General features: G+C 41.6%; 1 protein-coding gene across 2 annotated transcripts in view; it reads right to left on the minus strand.

Moving 5' to 3' along the window:
- Positions 1-14,988, minus strand: part of ANK2 (ankyrin 2) — a 172,257-nt gene that overhangs the window by 67,059 nt on the left and 90,210 nt on the right. For both annotated transcript variants that reach the window (XM_086612093.1, XM_086612094.1), the window contains exons 23-25: positions 13,926-13,998; positions 12,415-12,495; positions 365-509 (exon numbers count right to left, since the gene is read on the minus strand). In XM_086612093.1, the coding sequence (XP_086468219.1) occupies positions 365-509; positions 12,415-12,495; positions 13,926-13,998 (299 nt within the window). The remainder of the gene's footprint in view (positions 1-364; positions 510-12,414; positions 12,496-13,925; positions 13,999-14,988) is intronic.

Here is a 14,988-nt window from a genome sequence, read left to right on the forward strand (position 1 = left end):
TGACTCACGACAGGAGGAGTTGGGGATGCTCCATAAGCCTTTTCCATACACAGCTAGACTCTTCTTCCTTTGCCCAACCACAAAGCAAGCCATGCTTTTTCAAGAACCAAATAAGAACCACAACCAAATTCTTCACCAGACTCTGAGTACATTCATTTCTGGACTGGTCAGTCCATATTCCTGCTGACCTCACCTTCCTCCTCCAAAGTGGCGACTGCCACACTCACACACCTAATAAAGACACGTTGACAAGCATATCCCATGTCTCCCTTGAGTTCCAGACACCCAGAAAGAGATTTCAAATGTTTGTACCAAAATGTGTGCAGAAATTATCGTGAGAAAAGATACGTGTCCAGGCAAATACCTGTCAGATCGTCCTCCTTCCAAGCTGTACCTTAGGTAGTTCATACCATCTAAGAACTGGCTGCTGGGTAAAGAGTCATCTCCTAGTTCTCTGAGGTCTTCTGGCCTAAGGTACTCTCCTCCATCTCCTGTCATTGTGTCGTCACCTTTAAATCAATCACAGAAGAGACAGAGATAAGCACACACAAGTTTTAATTTCATTTATATGTTGGGATCTAATAGCTGGATAGCACAATAAACAGGAAGGCATTTTCCACTGCAAACCACAAGCAATTAATGTATTTAATGAAACTGGCACATCAAGCAAGATTTAAAAAAAAAAAAAAAAAATTGAAGTCAAGGTGATTAATCTCTTAGATTTAATCTAATTTTTGCTGTTGCACATACTGGTAAGGGGCAAATTTCTTTGCTACTCTCTAAAGCATGGTTTCTGTATTTCTTTATCCATTTTAGCTTTCTGGACAGTTTATGATTAAACATAACCACTGAATTGATTGCAAGCTACATGTTTTCAGCTGAAAAGGTGTTTTCTGTGGCCTTACGCCCGATAATTGCAAATCCTAATTTTGAACTCTCCGTTGTCCAAACTCCACATCATATGAGGCTGTCTCACTCAAGTTCCAACATCCTTCTGGGATTGGCAAAGAAATTCTTATTTCTAAAACACACAGCGATATCCAGAAACTGGAAATAAGCTCATGGGCATAGATGGTAACAATCATTAATCAGAAAAGTAATTTGTAATGAATCAGAACCTAAATGATAATTGGTTACTGGACACGGTGACCTTTTTTGCATATACTCTGAATCAAACAGGGTTTAATTTTTTTTTTTTTTTTTTTTTTTTTTTTAGGTCCAAAATTATTTCCCCCAGGAAATTCTGTCTGTATGAAGTCACAGCTTGCTTTTCCCCAGCAGACTAAGGAAACAGATTACATTGCCAGGCAACATGTAGATGATTCTTTTCACTCCTGCGTGCAACGCGGTTTCTCTCCGCTGTTTCTGCCTGGAGATTCCAGTCACTTTCCCAGCGGTTCATTACTACCGTACGAGCCTGCCAGAGGCTTGGTGTGCCCCACAGAACCACACACCATCATCCCAGGCCACCAATATCTTCAAACTTCCTGATTTTCTAAGCTCATGGGCGAACATCAAGAACCTGAAGCTCAGTTACACGAAGGAGACTGCAACTCGTGTGATTTAAAGTCTTAATAAAGCAAAATTGCAAAGAAACAATTATTGCTACTGCTGCTATTTCTGGTAGAGCATCTTCCCTCACCCTGCAAAATCTTACTGGTATTACAAGCTATAGGAGTGGTGCTCACTGCTAAAGGAAAAAATATTGATATATATGCTTTAATGAAACAAATCAAGGCAGTTTTTCTAGCTTGATGTTTCAGCTAATAAATAAATAATTCACAACTGTAATCTAAAACTAAGTAACCTTTGAGGTTTTAAAATTTTTTTTTTTGCATACACAAATATTACGTGTAAAAACCAGGCCTAAATCTTTCCAGTATAACAACAAAAGCTCTTGAAAATTCCATCTGCCCACATTAAGAGGGAGAAACTGGGCATGGTTTCACAGAAAACAATAAAATGCATTTAATCATGGCATGTTTCCTGTCTTCTGACAGATGATGCCTCCTGTTTTCTGGGAATGTCACATTATAAAGCACGGGGGCTTAGTGAAAACTTGGAAGATATTAAGGCAACGCTGTTAATCAAACAGTAAAAGGAATTTCAAGTTATATTTCAAATAAACTAGATGCTTATAATCACGCCAGACATTCCATCCATAACAGAAACAAAGGCAAAATCTTCACTGCTTTCATCACACCCACATCCTTTAAAAAAAAAAAGAAAAAAAATCCAAACTCGACTCTTATTTCAGCTTTGGCCTTTCATCTGAGAGCTGTCAATAGTGGCTCTAAGTACCGTTAGCGGTTTGATGCGATGTGAACATCTGCAAACAGGAATAAGAATATCCATGAATATTCCACAACGTCTTCAGAACATTTATCTGTTGGTAGCACAGCTCACTTGCCAGCATACAGGTCTTGAGTCGGTCAACTCGAAGTTCAAGTCACCCCCTGCCAACCCGTTGTGCCCTTCAATCTTTCCCTAATGAGATGAACTCCCAAATCCATCAGCACATCGCAGTATACGAAGGGAAAAATAGGTGTTTAAGTCTAAATGATAGCATAGCAACCCAATGTTTCACACAATTGTGGGTACCCAAGTGTCTTAATTTCTGCTTCGCAGGGCAACTGGAGATAGGCCAAGGGGATTATTCTGTGCAACACGTGCTCGTTCATCCTGCCAGCTCGATTCTGCTGTCATTAAAACACGTGTCACGGCTATATTCCTGCGTGTCACTCAACTCGAACGGACACGGACACGTTGTCTGCTGAGAAGAAATTACACACTCAGCTGACCGTAAGCTTCTTCATGCAAGCAAATCTTACCAGATGGTAGTTTTGATAAAGAAATTATCCTTTTTAATCATGCTGGAAACGACTCATCTGCCATCACATTCCCCACCAAATTAGCGAGGGGGACGTTTTCACCACTTACGAAGCACTTTGTGACAAATACAGCCCTTGACATTGATTCTCCATGATTTACAGGTGGGTTTCCATAAGTTAGAATCATAGAATGGTTTGGGTTGGAAGGGACCTCAAAGATCATCTAGTTCCAACCCGCCTGCCACGGGCAGGGAAATCCTCCACTACACCAGGTTGCCCAAAGCCTCATCCAGCCTGGCCTTGAACACTGCCAGGGATGGGGCATCCACAACTCCTCTGGGCAACCTGTTCCAGTGCCTCACCACCCTCAATGTAAAGAATTTCTTCCTTATATCTAACCTAAATCTCCCCTCTTTCAGTTTAAAGCCATTGCCCCTTATCCTATCACTACACGCCCTTGGAAAAAGTCCCTCTCCAGCTTTCCTGTAGGCCCCCTTTAGGTACTGGAAGGCTGCTATAAGATCACCCCGGAGCCTTCTCTTCTCCAGGCTGAACAGCCCCAACTCTCTCAGCCTGTCTTGATAGCAGAGGTGCTCCAGCCCTCTGATCATCTTCGTGGCCTCCTCTGGACTCGTTCCAGTAGCTCCATGTCCTTCTTGTGTTGGGGACTCCAGAGCTGAACACAGTATTCCAGTTACCCACTTAGTGATTGATCTTCTATTTACTTCAAAGAACATCTTCCTTCAATGATATCACCAGACTTCCAGAGGTTTCACTTGACAGGGGAAAACACCCTACCTGGCTCTGTGCCCCAGTTAAAGCATTCCTCTTCAGCCTTGGCCTCATCACTGCTACTGCCCATCTCTCAAGTATCTCTACAAATGTTGTCCAAATCTGCACTTTGGAATAACATCATCTTCTGTGGGGTAGGTTTAGAAGGAAATAAAATGCACTAGAAGGAAGTATCAAGTACCTGGACTCTCTTAAAAGAAACACTGGTTTTACTGGTAAGGACATGGGGAAAAGAAGTCAAGAAAACCAAATAAAAATAAATTGAAATCCTCAAATTTAGGAATCTATTGACATTTAAACAAAAAGTGGCCAATACTGAGTCCCTGCACTTGCTGCTGCTATTATTTTTTCTTTGCAGAAACTCTCAGTATGATGGGCAGCTTTTCCAGAGCGTTACACACGAAGCATCGTGGTCCCACTGCACTCTCAGCAACCATCTGGTTCGTCCATTACTCTGTTTCCAGTGGCCAAATACCCTGGAACGAGGCGCATGACTCCCCAAAAGCACACATTTTGTACAGGTTTGCAAGTCTTAGGGTTCTTGTTTTCTCCTCAGAACAGGGATAGGAAAAAAAAAAAAATCAAAGGAGAGGGATCAGCTGAAGCGAGAAGATGGATACAAAGGGTGGGACAGGCAAGGGCCAGGTTGCAGGGAGAAGGGGTCACAAAGGCAGCCCAAGTTTAGCAAGTTCCAGGGCTGTTACTAAGAAAAAATAAGAAGAAAATAGGGACCTGCTGAACAAGGTGCTAAATGTTTCTATGAGGTGTTGGCCACCTACAAAAGCTGTTAAAATCCAGTGGCTTCTTCTGCGAAACCCGAGACCCAGCACTTTGCAGGACTGGATCCAAGAGAGAGAAAGAAAGGATGATAACGGAGCGGAGAGGTGAAAAAGAGAGACAGTAAACTGAATAATCTGAATGGGAAAATTAAATAAACTCTGGGATTTAAATACTATGCTTAAGGCAAGGAAGGTGGCCTGATGAGGAAACCTACAACGGGCACGTGGAAACTGCACTGATGGTCGTTAGTAACACTTTACACCAAGTTTTAAACCTTCATCCCAACCCAGCCAACCAAAGGCACATCTATTTTAAGCAGTGAAGAGCAGCACAGAGGCTGGTCCATATGTACCAGACTGCATGGAAACGGAATTAAAACGGCAGCGTGGGCATCGTCCTGCAGAGCTTCACGTCCTGCAGAGCAGCAAAGACAACGTTCAGCCCAGGAGGAGACGTTGGTGCTGAACTTCTCCAGCGATGGAGCAGTTAGAGAGGCAAAAAATGGTCAAAGCATGAAGGGGAACCTTCCACACCATTTTTTTAAAACGCAGCTGCCTGGAGCTTTTTGGGTTTGTCGTCACTGCCGGTCACTGTCAAAGCCAAACAGAACTCTTGTCCAAGTCCAACAGCACTGTTTTCAAAGTCTGCATGAAAACAGAGTCGACCAACCAAATAGCAAAAAAAATCTACAACTAACTTTTTGCTCAAGTCAGCAATATTTGTATGATGGCTCTTACTGGTCTGCTCCTCTCTTTTTTTTGGACATTTTATGCTGACCACGTATTATTTCTGTGTATCACAAACACATAATATCCAGCTGGATCTCAACTGCTAATTTAGAATCACAGAATCATAGAATGGTTAGGGCTGGAAGGGACCTTCAAAGGTCATCTAGTCCAACCCCCCTGCAAGGAACAGGGATATCTCCAACAATAACAGATATTTCTAAGATATCTGTTAGCAGGAAGGGAAGCACCTGGGCAGCTCTGGCCACTCAGACAGTAACTATCTGCCTTACCCTGATCAACTAGTACAGAGAAAACAAAAAATTAACTTTGATGCTGATTTCCGATGTTTGAACACAGGTTTTGAGCATTATAAATCCTTGAATGGCCGACTACGAGAAACAGGCTGCATGCTGAGAACATTTATCTGCTCCTGCAGCGACAGTTGGGCTGAACACACAGGATTTTACCAAACTGTGGAAACTGGAGACTCACACTGATATTGCTGCACTTGACTTCTTTTCTTAAATTCTGCAAAAGGGAGCGGTACGTCATAGAATCATAGAATGGTTTGGGTTGGAAGGGACCTTGAAGATCATCTAGTTCCAACCCCCCTGCCATAGGCAGGGACACCCTCCACTACACCAGGTTGCCCAAAGCCTCATCCAATCTGGCCTGGAACACTTCCAGGGACGGAGCAGCCACAGCTTCTCTGGGCAACCTGTTCCAGTGCCTCACCACCCTCTGAGTGAAATATTTTTTTCTTATATCCAACCTAAATCTCCCCTCTTTCAGTTTAAAGCCATTGCTCCTTGCCCTATCACTAGATGCCCTTATCAAAAGTTCCTCCCAGCTTGTCCTACCTATATACTGATGAAATCAAGCAACAATCATCAACCACTTTGAGATCAAAAACATGTTTTAAATGCAAAGTAACATTCACAGGACAGTAGCTTTGAGGCCATCTGCAATTTCCAGCTCAGCAAATCAGTTTTGGCTCACAGGAGAAGCGTTTAATGTTTCTAAAACAGACTAGTTTTGGGTTTTTTTTTTTAAGATTATTATCAGGAAATTATCCCCTGATATCAGAGAGCTATGCAAACATTTGATCAAGTGAGCAGCTTTAAAATTTTTTACCACTACTTTCTGGATATGCATCTACAGAGCCAACTCGTTTAGGGAAGCCTCAGCAAAACCAGTTCCTACCATTCTTACAGTTCCCTGTTACTTAAGTGAATTGCAAAAGACAACTGCTGCATGAGAAATGCTCTGGAATTGTTTCTTATGAAACATAGAGAAAATAGAGGCAAAAGTTAAAAAACAAAAAGAAAGAAAGAGGGCTGTGACAGAAACTGCTTTTAATAGATGTTTTTAAAGCCAGATACAGCTCTGTGAGTTTGCCAAAATGATTGTTTGCTCTGCAGCATGCAGATAAGTCTGCAGCTCCCCACATAAGTGCTGCTCCTGAAAAGTAACAGATGGAGAAGGGACAGCTAAGGCAAGCACAATTTTTTAGGGAATATGTAAGTCCTGAACTATCTTCAAAGGAATGTATCGCGCAGAGTTTCCCCGACACTTTCCCTGGACACGTTCACTTCCCTCAAGTGGAAGGTTCATAGATTCATAGATTTCTAGGTTGGAAAAGACCTTAGAGATCATCGAGTCCAACCATCTCTAATCCCCATTAAACCATATCCTCAAGTAGATCATCCACCCTATTCTTAAACACATCCAGGGATGGGGACTCAACCACCTCCCTGGGCAGCCTATTCCAGTCATCCATACTAACCAGTATGTTGAAAAACCTGAGGTGTGGTGGAGCTACTATGCCATGGACAGTCAAACTGGGACTGGAACAAGTTCTCTGTGTGGTTTCAAGCAGATGTCACAAAGAATCCTGGGCAGGAAACAACATTAATAGAACATACTGGGGAAAGTGACGGAGAACTGGTTTAGCTTTTTGTTCCATCAGAACACTGCTTTCTTCTCCTGGAAGAGGAAAATTCATCCTCAACTGGATAAATATGTCCTGTGAAAGAGGAAATTTCCTCACGATCCGAAGCGCCTCGGACACTAAGGAAGGAAAGTTTGGTCTACTACAGGTATCTATAACTCCCAACAAACCTTCTGACCAAGACTCTGCATGCCTTCCAGTGAAAAAAAGGGGAAAAAAGTCTTTTCCTTCTTCCCAAGGATACAAAGTATTGACTCATTTTGCCTTTGTGAAATTCACATGGCAAGTAGCACTGTTTTACGTATCCCTTTTAAAAACATTTGTAAAACGTTACGTGCTGACGCACCAGCATCTTTCACAGCCATGTTTTTCCAGGGAACAACAGCCCAAGGAATGGGAAATGCTCCAGGATTACAAAATATCTCTGTCAGCAGCCATAAAGTCTTTAGCTAATTAAGGTTAATGTAAATGTAAAAGGAAACATTTTTTTTTATCAATCACGAGCAGGGGATAATATCCAGTAGCTTTGAAGACAGATTTAGATCAGATGGGTAAGACTAGTCAAAAATACATTTCTCCTTTTTAACACGCCAAAATTTTTGCAACCTCACCACAATCTCCTATTTTTCATTACCAAAACGTTGACAAGCGAGCAATCTTTAGCAATTCTACCCCAGCAAAAAGAAAATAATTTCTTTCCAATGACAATATCAGATTTTTTTTTTAAAAAAAGCTATATTCCTCTGAAAAATTTCAGTGAAAAATCCAAGTAATACTTTGTTACAACTTGCTTTTTCACATTCCTAGCAACAATGTCAATACAGTTAAGAGAAAAATTGAGCAGCTAACCATCCTATCGAGAACCTTTTGTGCTGAAAACACATGAAGGAAAAAAAAGGTAGCCGATTCTCAGATTTCTTGTTCTATTTGCACATCTGGCACTCAGAAGAAAAAAAAAATATTTCTTATTTTGCTCAGGAAAAAAAAACAACAAAACAACCAAAAATGTAAGTAACCTCAGCTACCATGTTTAATTAAGGAAAGTTATTCCTTAAGTATTCCAACTAATTAAGCCTCTACTTCAGTGGAATTACGTGCACATACAACAGCAATGAATTCTGCCCAGCCTTTACTGCCCATTTATCACACGTATGCCGTGGTGTTAGTGTACTCCAAGGCCACATGCAAAGGCACTCAGGAAGTTCAGTGTCATATTTTAGCACTCTTTCCTGCTCCTACAGATAATTATTAAGGAATTCAGCATGCTTATCAAAGTGCAAGCTGCAGCCACCACAAATATCAAGTGATACACTCTGACAAGAGAATATTCCTGGGTACCAGAGCACATTATCATTCAATAATCATAGATTCATGGAATGGTTTGGGTTGGAAGGGACATCAAAGATCATCCAGTTCCAACCCCCCTGCCATGGGCAGGGACACCTTCCACTACACCACGTTGCTCAAAGCCTCATCCAACCTGGCCTTGAACACTTCCAGGGATGGGGCAGCCACAGCTTCTCAGGGCAACCTGTTCCAGTGCCTCACCACCCTCAGAGTGAAAAATTTCTTTGTAATATCCAATCTAAATCTGCCCTCTTCCAGTTTAAAGCCATAATAACAACATTCATACCAAATAACTGGGTGTTCAGTTATTTCCAGGCAAGCAGTTACACAGGTAGGTAAACAGATACACGCGGCGTTTCCTCCACAGCTCCCAAAGCATCAGGCAAAGCAGCTGATCAATATCCCATTCTACAACTGGAAGACTGAGATAACTGGAGTAACTTCCACAGAGTCATTTAGGAATCATCGACAGCACCAGAAACAAATTCCTGAACCCTACTGGACCGTCTGGCTGTAGAGTAGTAACTTCTCAGTCCTTTGTGAGTCTATGTCTGAACCAGATTTAGTATGAACTGGTTGTGAGCTGCTTTCTGGAATCTAAGATCACATTTTTGATGTCCTTAAGTGATGCAGCAGTTCACAGATGTGCCACCTTGTCACTGATGCGCATCCACGAAGAAAGAGCAAACCTCACTTCTACACAGATGCTATGACTGTGAGCATGTCTGAATGATGCACTATCACCATTTTGGTAACCTTTAAAACTAAAAAGGAGAAAAATGAGCAGCTCTGTGAGAGGAAAAATGCAACAACCTGACACTGGGTCATTATTGTACATAGACATTAATGTGTTATTTTATTTTATAAATTATTTAAGGACACGTGATGACGCTGTTTCCATTTTTAGAAATACTTCAGCAAATTCAGTGTCCTAATCACCTTGAGATGACTCCATTATTTGTAATTGTTTTAAAAGAAACACAAAGTTAAAAAAAAAAAACCCAAACCAACAGCATCAGCTTGTGTCTCAACCAGGCACAGAGTTGACTCTTTAACAATTTTTAGACAAAAGAGTCGCTTTTTGTTCTTTGGATGTTGTGATTCCAACTGATTTTTGAGACTCCACTGAGTATTTGCTCAACATTTGTCCATCCCTTCTCTGCAAGTGAAACGTCAGCATTAATTTCTGCGCGGTGTGAACTGGCCTTTCTGGTAGCCACCTCAGGGGCATGCTGCTTCTGAAAATGGTGTCTCACCTCCTTCAGTCTTTCTATTCCCTTTTGCCTGCAAAAGTAGTCTGGCCAAAAAATAACTTGTCGGAACAAGCAAAGAGATCGATTTTCAGACAGATCAGTTCTCTGGGTTGGTTCACCACACGGTGAAACGTTTGTGCTGGCATAATGGAGGATGTGGGAAAGCGTGGTTAGAGCTACGACAACTTCTTGCAGCACCCAGAACTTCGTCTCAAAGACAGGGTGAAACCAGAGCTTTCGAAAATTAACTGGACTGAAAACGGAGCAGGAGATGAGAAGGTCCAAACAGACAAAACCAAGAGCTCTTCGACCACCTGTTTAACTGGTTGGTCCTTGTATCCTCCACGTATAGCACTACACCTACGGTACTATCTCAGCTGAGAGTCACAAAGAGAAACCATCAGCAGTTTGTAGAGCTCTTCTGCCACAAAAATCACGCGTGGAATGAGAACAGAGGAGCAGTGACATGCTCCTCAATACTACATTAACATATGGGGGAATAAAAAGAAAGGTTCCTGCCTTTTCTAGATTTTCCTGTGTGCCTACACTGACTCAGCCCTAACAGAAACATCTGCTTGCGCTTCACTTCACTAATTCTGTAAATGTTACTAAAATACGTTTCACAAGATGCTTCGCAGCAACTTCCATTTACTGCTGTGAAGATCTCTCAGGTGCAAATTGCTTCTTTTGTGGCAACAGCTTTAAAGGAACTAAACTTTGCAGCAACATGAACAGCTAAGCCAGATGCAATGATAAAAATGCACTTTTTTTTTTTTTTTTTTTTAGTACAACTCTATCCACGCAAAGCCTTTCTGCTGGCAGGGATATGTGTTTCAGAAACCACATCACTTAACAGCTAGGCCTGTGGGAATCTACAGTGTAATCCCCATCCTTAAGGAGAAGGGGGCCTACAAGAAAGATGGGGAGAGGCTGTTCAGGAGGGCCTGTTGGGATAGGACAAGGGGTAATAGTTTTAAAATAGAGGGAAGTAGATTCAGGTTGGATATTAGGAAAAAATTTGTTACCATGAGAGTTGTAGAACACTGGAACAGGTTGCCCAGAGAGGTGATGGATGCTCCATCCCTGGAGACGTTCAAGGCCAGGTTGGACGAGGCCCTGAGTAACCTGATCTAGTTGGAGATATCCCTGTTCCTTGCAGGGGGTTGGACTAGATGACCTTTGAAGGTCCCTTCCAGCCCTAATCATTCTATGACTCTATGATTCTATGATCTTTTTTGCAAGATCAGGCCATCATCTTCTGAACAGTGACTGCATTACATCTGCGCCGTGCACAGTGCTGAGCAAATAACAACGGATGGTTATCCTTAAGTAGTCTTCATGGTAGACTGTAGCACAGAGAAAGTAGCAGCAACACGCACGTGCACGTGTGTATTTCTGTGGTGTAAGAATAAACTGCTTACACATCTTGGGCCCTGATGGTCACAAAGCAGAAAGGACTTATAAATGCCATGGAATATCTGACACATGTAGGACTGCACAACATGCTTACAGCAGATGAAGTAGGATTTTTCTATAATCAAGTTTTTGCCAGCCTATGAGGTTTCCTCTTTTTTTTTTTTTTCTTTTTTCTCCCCCACTTCTTGCTTCATCCTTGCTCAAAAGCTTACGAATCCAATTTCATCTAGTTTGTTGCTGGCACAGGTGTTTTTCTTTCCCTGACAATGCACACCTGCTTCTGGACTTAACCTTGATATCTAGGAATTTAGGAAAAAATTTTTTACCATGAGAGTTGTAGAACACTGGAACAGGTTGCCCAGAGAGGTGGTGGATGCTCCATCCCTGGAGACGTTCAAGGCCAGGTTGGACGAGGCCCTGAGCAACCTGATCTAGTTGGAGATATCCCTGTTCCTTGCAGGGGGGTTGGACTAGATGACCTTTGCAGGTCCCTTCCAGCCCTAACCATTCTATGATTCTATGATCTATCACCTGTGAGCGGGGCTCTCAGATCATTAAAAATATTTTAAAAGAGGCTACACTGAGCAGGACTTGACATACCAAGCCGAGCTACCTGACAGATTATACAGTCCCTTATTTTATACTGCTAAGACTGGATGTTGCACTTAAATTTGTTTTAGGAACACAAATACTCCATTATTAACATAACAGCACACAATTGTGCCATGTAACTGCTTCTTCCTTCCCCCAGTTATTTTAAGTTCCTGCGACAATTACCATCCACATTAGGAATTTTCACAACATCCTGAATGTTTTTGCCTGGAGAAACAGATTTTGCAAGGACAATGGCATGAAGGGCTTTAACTGTGCCAACCTGCTTAGCAACCTGCAGCAGGATCACAGAGGCACTACGGGGGTGAGTGTTCCCCACCAAACGTATGCTGGAGCACACGACTGCTCGAGCAGCAACGTGCCGGAGTAGCTACGTCGCATCTGCTGGCTACTGACAAAGAGTAGGTGTCAGATGGTAACAGAAAGCAGAGAATGTTAATTCAAAGCACTGGAGAGCACTAGTCATGCTGGACGGCCACGGGAAGTTCTGCCAACATATTCCAGATACAGGTACTAAAATCTTGGGATTTTCTGACTTCCCTTCTTCCTCCCACCTTTCAGGAAACACATGCCCAGTCACACTTCAAAAGTCAAGAAAAGGAGCGGTGTTAGGCACCCAGATTAAGAAAATCCACGTTGCTGCAACACAAAACATAAACCAAACAATCTAAGTTCAGCAGAAAGAGAAAGTTTGTAAGTCTTACTCCACGAACTTCTGCTAACGGCACCTGTGCCGCTATATGCTTCACCGTCACTGAAGCGCTCATCATCAGAGTGTTTAAAGGCTGCACAACACACAAAGTGGTTTGAGAAAAAGGAATACTCTGTGTTAATCCTGTAGGAGCAGAAAGACGTAGTGGGCTTTGTGGATTTCAAGATGGTACTTAAATGGTAGTTGAAAAGACTGGGAGAAAATTCGACAAAGTGAACATAAGGCCATAAGCAAGAAGTGAACATAAAGGCCATTTATTACAAGAATTACACAAGCAGCTGCATGTTTTTTCTACGTTTTCTCTGTTTTGCATGTTTTTCAAACAGAGAAAACGTAGCAAAAACATGCCAGAGAGAAATAATTTCACTGATCGTGATGCAGCAGAAAATCCTTTCTTTTAAATCACTCTTGTTCGCTTTCACATGCAGCTTTGCGAGTATTAAAAAAAACACCCTAGTATCTGAAGCCTAAACATCATATTTTCTCGAGATTGTAACTCATTTATCAGCACAAATCCCACTTGAAAAAGTAATACAAGCAGTTTAGGGACATGAACGCCATTAACTTCCAGTAGTATTTACAACCACAAGTGCATTTGTGTTCTTGCAAAAGAAAAAAACCCAAACCTATAACCTGTGTTTCTAAAACCCCAGGACTTGTTGAAATTAGTCACTTTGCAAATTATTTGCATGAAATAACAATAACCATAAAATGGCATATGTAAGATACTGTAATATTAATTAACGCTGCTCAGAAAATTCTTGCAAACGTGTGTGCATTTATCAGATGCCACTGGGATTAAAATTTGTCAGAAGTCATTTGGGAACTTTTAGAAAGGGATGTTTTGAAGCTATTTCCTGAATTCTGTGCTGTATAAAACTGCAGCACTTTCTCCATCCCTCCAGAAGTTCACAGCAATTTTCTTGGGACGTAGTGAAGCAGTAGGTACAACAAACGCCTCCTGTCTGCATATACCATAGACTCTGAAACCAAAGTGCCAAACTCAGTAGCACGTTGGTACTTTATGTCACGCCGTGGGTATCTGGGATTCATGTGTGCCAAAAGCTCCCTCAAGACAACAGTCTCCTCACCTTCCACCTTACGCATCTTCTTCTGCCAATGTTTCCCATCAGGCAGAACTCTTAGATACACGTATCTGAAACAGGTGGCATTGATCCCAAAAATTTACTGCTCAAATTCCTCTTTACGGGAGGGTCAAAGCCAGCTTTGGGACAGCTCTATGTTTAAATTTTAAAATCTGAACTCAGGAACTATGTTCTCTTTTGTTGATTCGGTTCGGATAAGCTTTTTCTGAAAAGATGCCTAGTTTGGGTCAACTTTTGGCATCTTTATTCAAGTGCCATAATGACTATGTGACTAAAAAAGTAGAAGTTCGTTTCAAGCATGGCAAAATTAAGATGTCCAAGTACTTAAGCAGCTATCTTGAGCCTGTATTACAGGTTACATAAGTGATATGGAATAGGAACTGGGCAAGTTGCTCACCTTCTTCATCTGAAACATCCAGGACCTCAGTCATTGTCTCAGGTACATTTAGCTTGTGCTTCTCCGTTACGGTCTGCAAAGACAGAATCATCAATCCTCAGATGAAACACCAAAAGAAGCAGCAAAGTTTACAAGCACCATATTTTCAACAGCAACAGTGGCTGAATATCTCTACTGAGATATTTTATACCGTGTTTCCCCTTCCCCTAACTTTATTTTTCACCTTTGCTCCAGGAGCTCCTATTCTCAGTGCTGTATAAGGTAACACTTACTTCAGCACAAAAGTACAAAAAAAAAAAAAAAGATAATGAGCTGGTCAGAGGAATAAAAGAAGAAAAGAAGTCTCTCAGCAAATTTATTTATAAATGGTGCATGCAGAACAATTCAGCTCAATGTTTCCAAGCTGATTTTAAAAGGAATTAGGTAATGTCTACAGAAGAGCTTCAGAAAGTTGTATGCGGCGTATGGAAATTATTAAATCGTAAAGCATTTGGGAATGGAGTTATGAATGATGTGAAATTTTTAAACTAAAAAAAGATGTGAAAGATTTAGGCAGATCACTGGAAACTTTTCTTCCCCCGCCCTCCAAAGTTACTACACTGCATATTAATGGTATCTTTTTCATAAATCATGTATATTCCCCCAAATCACGTATATTCCCCTTAATCACATATACATCAGGGGAAAAAAAAAGGTTATTTGAAGATTCAGATATATTTTTTGCACCTAAAAGCTTAAAATATTGTGATACAAGTCAAGTATGGACCGAGTACTGCTGGGAGGACCCTGGTTAAGTGTGACAGCACAGAGGAGGGACAACACTGGAAGATTTTCTTTTTTTAATATGATTTTATCTTCATAAATGCCTTCCAGAAGGAAAAGGAAGATGCTCAGGGGTGCTGCTGAATCAAGAATGGAGACATCCTTTTATCATCTAGATACACAGTGGAGAAGGAGATGGAGAACATCAGGAGAGAAATTGTTGGAAGGGCAAGGTGTGAAAGTGTCGCCTGCAGGAAACTCTTCCACGTGTTACGATACAGGAGACAAAATGCCAAAAAAG

The sequence above is a fragment of the Tauraco erythrolophus genome, chromosome 5 (assembly GCF_009769465.1).
Source record: "Tauraco erythrolophus isolate bTauEry1 chromosome 5, bTauEry1.pri, whole genome shotgun sequence".
Lineage (NCBI taxonomy): Eukaryota > Metazoa > Chordata > Aves > Musophagiformes > Musophagidae > Tauraco > Tauraco erythrolophus.